The sequence below is a fragment of the Podarcis vaucheri genome (assembly GCF_965113315.1).
Source record: "Podarcis vaucheri genome assembly, chromosome: 6".
Classification (NCBI taxonomy): Eukaryota; Metazoa; Chordata; class Lepidosauria; order Squamata; family Lacertidae; genus Podarcis; species Podarcis vaucheri.
This window is the reverse complement of record NC_138764.1, coordinates 5,756,339-5,768,366: the sequence shown is the minus strand read 5'-3', so window position 1 is coordinate 5,768,366 and position 12,028 is coordinate 5,756,339. Positions and strand designations below refer to the sequence as shown.

At 41.0% G+C, this 12,028-nt stretch overlaps 1 protein-coding gene and 1 long non-coding RNA gene across 3 annotated transcripts; one reads left to right on the top strand and one right to left on the bottom strand.

Moving 5' to 3' along the window:
• Positions 1-1,874: 1,874 nt before the first annotated feature.
• Positions 1,875-12,021, bottom strand: LOC309535730 (uncharacterized protein). Of its 2 annotated transcripts, XM_082229132.1 has the most exons (3): positions 2,473-2,549; positions 2,150-2,355; positions 1,875-2,020 (listed from the first exon to the last, which is right to left on the bottom strand). In XM_082229132.1, the coding sequence occupies exons 1-3, from the start codon at positions 2,511-2,513 to the stop codon at positions 1,929-1,931; spliced, it is 339 nt and encodes a 112-aa protein (XP_082085258.1). In that variant the 5' UTR covers positions 2,514-2,549; the 3' UTR covers positions 1,875-1,928. The 2 variants fall into 2 exon arrangements, 1 of the variants encoding a protein (XP_082085258.1); XR_014221348.1 differs by lacking the exons at positions 1,875-2,020; positions 2,473-2,549 and adding an exon at positions 11,936-12,021 and having other exon boundaries at positions 2,027-2,355.
• LOC309535742 lies at positions 4,669-6,200 on the top strand. Its single transcript, XR_014221373.1, has 3 exons — positions 4,669-4,789; positions 5,123-5,294; positions 5,458-6,200. It is a non-coding gene; the product is annotated as an uncharacterized lncRNA (long non-coding RNA).
• Positions 12,022-12,028: the final 7 nt, after the last annotated feature.

Here is a 12,028-nt window from a genome sequence, read left to right as displayed (position 1 = left end):
CTCCTCCTGGTGACTGCTACTGATCAAATAGCCCCACATATACACCTGGGCGGACATGGACATGGTGGAGCCCACTATGGCGACAGCTGGTTGCTGGAGTATTATTTTTCCTTTTCCTTTTAAATGTTTTATCGTCAGGGGTTGTTGGCCAGGCGTATGCATTAGTAAGCAGGGGGAAGAAATTTGATTCAGTTCACATTTAAAGTCGAACCTGCTTTTAAGCCACAGTTTCCTACAGAGTGCAAGAACACAGTCATCCGTAAGTAATCAACATTCTCTTAATTTTGCAATGCAGTTCTGCAGTCATATAATATGTTCAGACGTATATTACCAGGTTAAGTGTGCATAAGAAATGCATCTATTAATGAGAATGAGACATTCCCATTATATGATGAGAGAGCGCTGTGCATACTGGACAATGTTGCATACAAAGATATGTGCATTAGGACAAATTCACACTAAAATGCTGACACATTTTTATGGGGATCTTTTTTTAAAATGCAAACTGATGTGAAATTGTTGAAAACAGAATGTAAGATTGAAAAACAAGAAACTGAAACCAACAAATTTGCCAATCCACAATGGCAAGTGGTGCTCATTTCCATTTCATATTTATTTTTATGGTGTTTATTCCTAAGTAAAGGTGCTGGAGAGTAGAGCAGCAGAAACAAAATGCATTTGAGTCCTCTAGTCTGGATGCCACAATGATTTAAGTGAATTGAAAATGCAAAGTGCTCAATAGTATTTATTTCTTTTTAAAATCAGAGTTGGAAAACTATGATGGGATTTGTTATTAACCAGGGCCTGCCTCTTTGGGCTTGCTAGGAAGTTTTGCAGAAATTGTATTTTCTTATTTTTGTTAAATATTTTTTATTAATTTTCAATTACAAAAATCCAATATGCATCTTATTATATTAATACTAAACAGCAATACCAATTCAAGTACAAATCAATTACATAGCCAATTATAAATCTGATCTGGCTTCCCACGTGCTGTACTTCAGGGTCAGAGTCCCTTTAATTCTACCTCCAGATTATTGCTCAAAGCAAAGACAATCGATTCTTGATAAAAATCCTTATACCACAGCTACATTAATTAACTTCAGTTTGCATTAAGACATATAATAATTTGTAAATTTGCAAGTGAACTTCTCCTCCTTCCTGTGTGAGGTTTTAATTTCCATCAATCATAGTCTTCCACCCATATCTAGTGAGAAAAATAACCTCCCTTAAGAGAGTTCCCAGATTTCTCCTTTTTCAACATACTTCATCATATTGTTCTACACACTATTTCACCGCATCCACCTGTAACTGTAGCAACATGTTCTAATCTACAGGGAAATGTAAAGCTGCAAAGTCCTGCTTACATTTGCACAACTCCCTGATTCAGATTCTTGCAGCGCACAGTCGGGACGGTAAACGGTGTTTCCCTGTGCTGCTCTGGTTCGCCAGAAGCAGCTTAGTCATGCTGGCCACATGACCCAGAAGCTGTACGCCGGCTCCCTCGGCCAATAAAGTGAGATGAGCGCCGCAACCCCAGAGTCGGTCACGACTAGACCTAACAATCAGGGGTCCCTTTACCTTTACTCTTATAAAACTGCAGGTTATTACAATATTCTTATCCGTTAACAGTTTATTTGTAAATATCCAATAAACCATTTCCATTCTTTTATAAACAGTTGGTTATCTTGCTTTCTTATTTTCCCAGAAAGTTTCAACATTTGGGCATATTCCATAACTTTTTGCATCCATTCTTCTTTCGCTGGGACATATTCTTCTTTCCATTTTTGGGCAAGTAACTTTCTTGCCCATCCTCACAACTGTTGGGAAAAAGAACCCCCGGGGATAAAAACATGATCAAAGACTAGTATATTTGTATTCCAAACTTTATTTAAATCCATACAAAAATTATTTCTATATTTCTTTATTTATATATTTGGAATTGTGGGGAGGGGGGAACTGGGCGTGGGAGGGGGGGTAAGAGCTCCGCTCGAGCTGCTGGTCTCACTACTGCCGTTGCCTGGAAGAGAAAGGATTCTTAATATTTTAATTGATTCTTATGCTGATAACCCATCTTTCTGCACCCTCCGCCCCACTGCCAGATTTTCTCTGGTCTCCCTGTTCCTGAGGAAGAAAGATCAACACTCACCATCCATGTTGGTATCGGTGGACTCCATCCCCTGGTCGCATGGTCTCACAAAAATCGATCTGATCTTAATCTTCTCCTCCTTTCCGTCCTTCGTGACGCTTACCTTCCATTCCTCTTCTTCCTCCTCCTGGCAGACCAGGAGATGTATCTTGGGCAACCGGCAGCAGGAGACCAGCAGCCTGCGGAGCCGCCTCAGACTTCGGAACCTAGGGGAGAAGAGGAAACAATGAGGAAATGGGTTCTAGAGATCTCTGTGCTGGATTTGGGGCACCTGGCAGCTAAACCTCCCCTCCATTTCAGAAAGAAGGAGAAATCCTACTTACACTTGAGACGAAGAGAGTCTCTGAATTCTCTCCTGCAACATCTTGCTCTGCTCTCCCTCACTTGCTATCCTCAAATGGTTGCTCTTCCCAAAGTGCTCAGCCAAGTCACTCAGCAGGGGGACGTGTCACAATGGAGGACAGGACCCTGTTACTTTAGCTATCTTGCTTAATAATAAGGGGCATTGTTCCCCTTCACGGTCACTTTTCAAATCTATCGTTCAGTGGCTTAAGTAGTTTTATTCCATTTATTTAGAAAAGATCTCAAGCTGGCTTCATCCAGCCCGGTGCATTTCTGGACAGGACAGGAAACTCCTTGCAAACACCCCTCCCTTGCAAACACGGCGGGGTCATCAAGGGAAAGCACTTCTGGCCTCAACTACGGCTGCTGTTTCTCACTTCATAGTTCAAAATAACCCCTCTCCACACCCTTAGAATAATAGAATTCTAGAGTTGGAAGGGACCTCGAGGGTCATCTAGTCCAACCCCCTGCAACGCAGGAATTTCAGCAACAGCATCCATGACAGATGGCTATCCAGCCTCTGGTTAGAAACCTCCAAGGAAGGAGAGTCCACCACCTTCCAAGGGAGTCTGTTCGACTACCAAACCGCTCTTAGTGTCAGAAAGGTTTTCATTAATGTTTAGTCGGAATCTCCTTTCTTTGAACTTGAAGCCATCTGTTCGAGTCCTCCTGTCCAGAGCAGGATAAAAAAAGCACCCTCCCTCTTCCATGTGACAGGCCTTAAAATAGCTGAAGATCTCCTCTCAGTCTCCTTTTTCAGGCTGAACATACCCAGCTCCTTCAAGCATTCATCGTAAGGCTTCGTTTCCAGACCCTCGATCATCTTGGTCACCCTCCTGTGCACATGGTCCAGCTTGTCAGCATCCTTCTTAAACTGTGGTGCCCAGAATTGGACACAGTATTCCAAGTGTGGTCTGACCAAGGCAGAATCGAGTGGGACTATTACCTCCCTTGATCTGGACACTAGACTTCTGCTGAGGCAGCCTAGAATAGTGTTAGCTTTCTTTTGCTGCTGCATCACGCTGTTGACTCCTGTTAGGCTTTTGGTCCACCAAGACCCTTAGGTCTTTTCCACCTGTACTGCTAGAAAGCCAGGTGTCCCCCATCCCATCTTAGTGAATCTGGTTCTTGCAGAACCTGACATGACTCCCTATTGAAATTCATTTTGTTTGCTTGCCACTTGTCACCCCACTTGTCACTTTTCCCCAGGAGGACGAGGAACCATTCATGGCTGCTCATCATGTCCCGGCCGTGGGTAACATTTGCAGCCTGGTGCATTGCACCACCATCTCGGAGCCACACTGCTCCTGTGGCTGTTGCTCTGCCTCCCGGGGTCACCGCCTCTGAGTTCCCGCTGGAACCCAGCCGTTTGAATCAGCCAATCTGCAGCGGTCCCAGGGGGGTGGCAAAGCTAGGAGGAGCGGACCTTACTGATGCAGGCTTCCCTCTGGTCCACTCCTCTCATCGGGGAAGAACTGTGCCCCCACACCATGTGTTTCTGCTGGAGACAAGTACAGTAGGCAACATCGGTTGGCTCTTCCACCGCACCTGGGAGCCTTGTGACCACCATCAAGCAGTCAGCTTTCTCCTCCAGCTGTCAGGTTCTTTCCTGATGTCCTTTGGGTTGTTTATCAATTTTCCTTTATCTTTGATTTTAGATATAATATTTTGAGTTTCCTTTTTCTTCAGTTGCTACACCAGCAACTTTCCTGATTTTTTTGCATGTTCGAAGTACTTCTGTTTTATTCTTTTTCTTTATTATTGATCATTGAATTTGTAATAACTTAATAGTTTGCTTTATAGTTTCTTTGTTGGGTTTCTGTATTAATTCTTTTTCCTTTTTTGTCAAGGCCTCTAAAATTTCCTTTTTCTTCTGTTCTCTCAATATTTTTTTTATATGCATTTTGTTGTATAAACAGACCTCTCCTGACCGCCTTACTGGCATCCCAAACCACCTGTAATTTTGTTTCTCTATTTAAATTTAATTCAAAATAAACTCCTAATATTTTCTCTGCTTTTTCTAAAAGTTTCTGATCCTCCAACAACTCCTTACTCAATCTCCATCTACGAGTGGAGTCATTTCCCTCTCGTAGTTGCAGTATTACTGGATTATGATCTGAAATTGTTCTTGGTAATATTTCTATTTTTTTTAATTCTGAATTTGTATTCTTGTTATAAAAAAGCACGCCTAGACATTCAGCTTCTGCATTCATAACCTAGGTTTAAGGTGCCATTTAGCTCCTAGTGTTCATATCTCAGTTTCTAACCCTGCACCTGTATGTACACATAAAGGTAAAGGTAAAGGGTGTCACGGCTAAAATGGTCGCTGTTTCTTTAATGCGAATAAAGCTGGGTCAGCATGACTCAGCGGTCTGCACCAAGTTGTATATATAAGTGAGAAACGTTAGTTTGTTACTGAGGCTGGAGGTTGGGTTGGTTGGTTGGTTGGTTGGTTGGTTGGTGCTGGTGTGTGTAGGTATGCAGTCGTGTTTTGCACAAAGACTTTTAATAAAACTCTGCAAGGATATTCCCGTGGATTCTTTTTGTGCCGACAAGGAGACTGAGAAGATAAAGGGAGGTCAGAACCCTTTCCTTCTTTTTCTTTTTTGCTTTTTACAAACACTGACAAAGGGACCCCTGACCATTAGGTCCAGTCGTGACTGACTCTGGGGTTGCGGCGCTCATCTCACTTTATTGGCTGAGGGAGCCGGCGTACAGCTTCTGGGTCATGTGGCCAGCATGACTAAGCCGCTTCTGGCGAACCAGAGCAGTGCACGGAAACGCCGTTTACCTTCCTGCCAGAGTGGCACCTATTTATCTACTTGCACTTTGACATGCTTTCGAACTGCTAGGTTGGCAAGAGCAGGGACTGAGCAATGGGAGCACACACGCACCCCCCCTTTTCTTCTTCTCTTTTCTCCATCTTTTTTCTCTCTCTCCATTCCACCAACCTTCTGATCGGCAAGTCCCAGGCTCTGTGGTTTAACCCACAGCGCCACCCATGTCCCTGCATGTACACATACATACACACAAATGAAGGAATGGAGAGAGAGAAAAAAGATGGAGAAAAGAGAAGAAGAAAAGGGGGGTCCGTGTGTGCAAAGAAGAATTAGACGTGGAAAGTAATAATGTAAAAATAGGGGTATAAATAAACCATTTTTAACTTACCAAACGTGGTCTTTTCCTATGCTGGGGTAAGAGAGGACTCATTTTGGAACTCATTTAGAAATTCATTTTTTAAAAGTCTAACAGCCTATATTGTCATGTTTTGCTGCATATTTTAAAGCTCTGCTGGGCTTCTCACCAAAGAGTACTTGCCCCAAACCTAGATCTAGGCATCCAGGGAATTTTCCTTTTATATCTATATTTTTCCTTGCCTACCAACAGGATGCTACTGTGAGGCAGTCAGGTGGGGGGCGGATGGGAGGCAGACGCATGGCCCAGTGACTGGTCAGGGATAGATGGGAAGTTCTACTTCAACATCCAGAAGGTCACAGGTTTCCCCATCACTGAACCAGAAGTTACTGTTGTCATTTTGGAAAACCGTTAAAATGATATATAATGAAATTCAACCAAGGGGATTTGAGGAAGTCACTTAATAACGTTACCAAGATTTAAACAGGATGTATGTATGTTTGTTTGTTTGTTTGTTTGTTTGTCTGTCTGTTTTAAATTTTGGAAAATCAATAAAAAAAATGAAAAAAAGAAGTTATTGTTGTCAGTGCTGGTCTGTTGAAGCCCTTGCTCTGTACCTGAGCACTTCTGATTTAAAGTACATATTAATCCACTTACTTTTCTCTCTCTCTTTGCTCTGCTGAAGCAACACAGCTACCAATAAAAAAATTCCTTCCAGTAGCACCTTAGAGACCAACTAAGTTTGTTACTGGTATGAGCTTTCGCGTGCATGCACACTTCTTCAGATACCAGAAGAAGAAGAAGTGTGCATGCACACGACTTAGTTAACAAACTTAGTTGGTCTCTAAGGTGCTACTGGAAGGATTTTTTAAAATTTTGTTTTGACTACGGCAGACCAACATGGCTACCTACCTGTAAACAGCTACCAATAGTTTAAGGATGATTACATTTGCTCTCATAACCACTCTGTGAGGAGGGGCACTAAATTATTCCCATGAAGAGCAAGAAAAGCAAAAATGACCTGTAGTAACTTGCCCACAGACTCACAGTAAATCTGCTACAAAAGGGGATTGGGAACCTCTGAGTCTACAGTCTTCAAACCAGGACTCCTAGATCCAACATGAGATTTCCCCAGACACTCTACAAAACTCTTCCTAACTTCATGAAGCACAGGCTATGGTGTTTACTTGTAGAGAAAAACTAGATGAGGGGAAATTCAATATATTTTCATACATCCTTGTAGAAAGCTGCTAGTGACCAAGTCAAAACAATGTTGCAACCTCATGCCATAAATCAAAATAAAAAAAATCCTTCCTGTAGCACCTTAAAGACCAACTAAGTTAGTTCTTGGTATAAGCTTTCGTGAGCATGCACACTTCTTCAGATACCTTATACCAAGAACTAACTTAGTTGGTCTTTAAGGTGCTACAGGAAGGAATTTTTTTATTTTGACTATGGCAGACCAACACGGCTACCTATCTGTAACTGGAATCATGCCATAAATGTCAGCTAATGGGTAATAATGAACTCCTGCTGCTCCAGGTTGTTTTGTTGGGAAAAGAGAACACACTGAGTCCTACCCAGGCTGCAAATCTCCACTTGGATTTTTGCATAGCTCACTTAAAAGGTTCACAGAGTTCCTAACCCTACATTAATCCTTCCCTCCATAGCTATGTTTTCTTTCCAAGAACAGAATTATTTTGTCAATGTTATAAGAAAACAAAATGGGAAGATTATGAAGCAGGCAATTCTTTGGAGAACCCAATTACTAACCATGTGTTAAAAGCAGTAATTTAATCAGTTGATATCATTTTCTATAATGCCATTACAAAAAGATACTCAGCAATTTTTCCCCAATTTAGAAAATTCCAGAGGTAGCCCCTCTATAGAATCTTGTTGTCGTGAAATGAAAGTGAGAGGTTCACAGAGGTTTTCTAATATCTGCTTCATCACAATTAGGTAAACAGAGAAACTTTCATATGCTTCAATTGCCCTGACTTCTGTACTTCTCTTCTGGCTCCTGTCCATGTTTTGCCCATGAGGAAGACCTTCTACCCTGCCGCCCTCAGGGGAGAGGTTTAAAATGCACTAGACACACGTGCACTAGAATTCCTTATCCTTCAGCCTTCTGCCCAGATCTCCAGAAGATAAATATCACAGCTTGTTCTATCTTGTGTGTAAATGCACACACAAAGAGACAAAATGACCCTGCACTCGCCACCTCTGGTAACCACCTAGCAATGAATGAATAGCCTGCAACTACTCTATAATGGACAGAAGTAGACTCAGCTTCCTTAAGTTGTTAATAATAAAAAATCTGCTGTGGTAAATTAATAATAATTAATTAACTCATGCAAAAATATAATTAATGCAAAGAAAATTAATAAAGTACACAGCAAGTAGGTAGGTACCTTCAGAATGCATAGTGGGGACAAGGAATCACAATGACCTTTAGTCTGACAGTAGAGGTAATCTTACTCAGGAGTATCCCTTTTTCTATGTAATTGGCCTGCAAGCAGGGAAGAAAGTTGAACCATAAAGAGCAGCACACACCTCTCAGAACCCTACACGGTTGCTTCTAGTTTAGCTAGCCCCTGCTTAATGCCCAGCTTACTCCCAATTCTGTCACCATCCTCCCTACAGTCAAACTGCCAATAGCTTTCTTTTCTACAACACGGGCACACACAACACACTAGTCCTGTTCACAAAGTCACCAACATGTAGGCTAACCACCCAAGCTGACGCCTATCCTGAGATCAAGCCCCTAATACCTGCATGCTCAGTGCAACATATTAAAGGAGTGTAGGCTCCCCTTTTCAGATACTGGGTTAGATTCAACTAGATTTTACTCAGAGTAGACCCATTGAAATTAATGGTCTTGACAAACTTTGGCTGATTATTTCAATGGGTCAGAGTAAACACTGAATCCCACCTACTGTTTTAAGTATGAAAGCATTCATGGAATAATCACCTCCCCACTATTATCAAGTAAACAAAAGAAGACTTAACAACTTGTATACAACTATTCCATGTGTCTGTTACTCATTCTGCCAACTCTTCCAGAATTATTTCACCAGCCCAGGCAGAAGCAGCACTGTCACAAAACTGGGAAGCAATAGCGTGTAATGCCCATGTTTGGGGCATGTGCAAGCTTTTACAGTGGTGCCTCGCAAGACGAAATTAATCCGTTCTGCGAGTCTCTTTGTCTTGCGTTTTTTTCGTCTTGCGAAGCACGGCTATTAGCGGCTTAGCGGCTATTAACGGCTTAGTGGCTTTAAGAAAAAGGAAACAAACTCGCAAGAACTCGCAAGACGTTTCGTCTTGCGGAGCAAGCCCATAGGGAAATTCGTCTTGCGGAACGACTCAAAAAACGGAAAACTCTTTCGTCTAGCGAGTTTTTCGTCTTGCGAGGCATTCGTCTTGCGGGGCACCACTGTACTTGGTAAAAGGAAAAACAAATATGGTATGATAAAAGGAGAATTCTGGAATTTCCTGTGTGGCAATGTGGTGACACCCCTGCCACTGCTGCTGCTAGGAGAAAGCCAGGAGGGACCACAGAGGCCGCAGGAGCCAGATAGGTATGCGCCAGAGGCCAGGACCCGCAAAAGCGGAGCAGCATCCTAGTGAAGCCCAGCTGAGGGCTGCTCTGGCACCAGCGAGCAACTGGGTGAGTGCCTCCCGCGAGTGGGCAGGGTGAGCTTTGGGCCGGGAAGCAGCATCTGAGTCCTGTGTGGCTGTGTCCCAAACAAGCCTATTTTTTTTTTAACTTGGGAAGGGCCTTCCCTCCTCACCCTGCTCTTCCAAAATAGTCTCCATCTCAAAGAAGAATCATACCGCCCAATCTCACTGATAAGGTGGAGAATGAATGTTTTCTTATTAAAAAACCAAATAGTAATACAAGGAGCCAGAAAGTTGATGAAGGAATATTTTGAAAACAATTGGAGGAAAGGGACAGATGTTAAAACAGTGTGGGATGCTGGGAAGGCAGTTGTTAGGGGATATTTCATACAACAAAACTCAATAGCATATAACAATAAAGAAAAAAAGAAAAGGGGGCTTTTAGAAGAAATTAAAAGGAAGGGAAAATTGGCCTATGCAAGCAAAAATTAAGAGAGATTAAATCAAGAAATTACCGTATTTTTTGCACCATAACACTCACTTTTTTCCTCCTAAAAAGTAAGGTAGAACAGGAGGTAGAACAACAAATCAAATTTTGGAAATATAAAAATTTTGAATGGGCAAATAAACCAGGCAAGATCCTTGCCTGGCAATTAAAGAAACAAAGAAATGAAAAATTAATAAATAAAATAAAAGTAGAAGAGAGGACAATAAGGGATATGACAGAAATTAAAAAAGAATATGAAAATTATTACAAAAAAATTATATCAAAAAGAAGTGCCAATAGAAGAAACAGGAATATATAAAGAAAAATAAATTAATAAGAGATAGCAGAAGAAGACCATAAATTATTAAATGAACCAATATCAACCGTAGAAATTAAGGAATCAATTCAAAAATTAAAAATAGGGAAATCCCCAGGTCCACACGGCATACCAGCAGAATACTACAAAGAAATGTTAAATGAATTAATTGACCCACTAAAAGAAGTAATAGAGGAGGCGGTAGAGAAGGGGAATATTCCAGACTCTTGGACTCAAGCGTATATAATGCTCCTGCCAAAACTAGGTATGGATTTGGAATCTGTCTCAAATTATAGACCCATTTCATTGTTAAATTTGGATTATAAAATTTATGCAGGATTATTGGCTAACGGGTTGAAAAAAATTATAGGTAAATTTACATAAAAATCAGGCTGGATTTGTGGAAGGTAGACAAATAAAGGGGGTTGGACTCGATGGCCCTTGTGGTCTCTTCCAACTCTATGATTCTATGATTCTATGATTAGAAATATAATAGACATAATGGAATATCTACAAGTAAGAAGAGATAAACAAGAAGCCCTGATTTCAATCGATGCGGAGAAGGCTTTCGATAAAATCTCATGGGAATTTATGAAAAAACTATTAAAAGAATTGTGTCTAGGTGAAAAATTCCAAAAAGGTACAAATGCAATATATAACCAACAGAAAGCAAAATTTATTATTAATGGAGAGTTTGGAGAAGAAATAAATATCTTTAAAGGTACAAGACAAGGATGCCCCCTATCCCCAATGTTATTTATAATAGTATTAGAGGTTCTATTAAAGAAAATAAGGCAGGACAACCAAATAAGAAGAATAGCAGTTGGTGAAAAAACTTACAAGTTAAGAGCCTTTGCAGACGATGTTATGATCACAACTGAAAATCCCCTACAATGTACACCTAGAATATTGGAATGCATAAACGAATATAGCAGATTAGCAGGATTCAAATTAAACTATGGGAAAACTAAAATATTAGTGAAAAATATGGAAGAAAAAGATAAAGTGAAATTACGAGAAATTACAGGATTGGAAATTAAAAAGAAAATAAGGTATCTTAGAATAAATTTAACAACAAACACTATAGATTTAAGTAATGAGAACTATGGGAAAACATGGAATGAAATAAAAAATGATTTGCAAGTATGGGGGAAATTAAATCTTTCCTTACTAGGGAAAATATCAGTAATAAAGATGAACATATTACCAAGGATGATGCTTTTATTTCAAAGTATCCCAATACTAGGAGGAGATAAATGTTTTAATAATTGGAAAAGAGATTTAGCTAAATTCGTATGGTCAGGGAAAAAGCCAAGAATAAAACACAAAATAATGATAGATAAGAAGGAGAGAGGAGGATTTGGTCTCCCTGACATGGAGTTATATCATGATGTGGTGGGTCTGACCTGGCTAAAAGAATGGATCAAATTAGATGACTTGGATGTATTGGACTTAGAGGGAGTAGAGACAAGATTTGGATGGCATGCCTATCTAATAGATGAAAAAGTCAAAGTACATAAAGGCTTCCTAGGGCATATAGTTAGAAAGTCTATATATAAAATATGGGAGAAATATAAAAGACTCCTAGAATTGAAAACTCCCTGGTGGGCATCGCCGGCCGAAATTGTCGCAGTGAAAAAATTAAGGCGTGAGAGCAAAACAGTAAAATCACGGGGAAGCCGGGCGTTTGCTGATCTGCTTCTCTGTTTTATTTAGCTAAGCGAGGATGGCTTCACTGGAGCATCACAGGGCGGTTCACAGCATAAAGATACAAAAGGAAAACATAAAATGCATAACAAAAAACAAGAGCAAGAAGAAGACACACTAGTAACCCACGACACGTTCACGACGACACAGAATGATTACAATAGAAAAATCGGACTAATACCCGAAGCCTTTGGCAAGGCCCCGCCCCCTGGGCCACTGGCCCCGCCCCGCCCCGCCCCGGGAACCCGAGGTGCTGGGGGCGGGGATTGGCGGC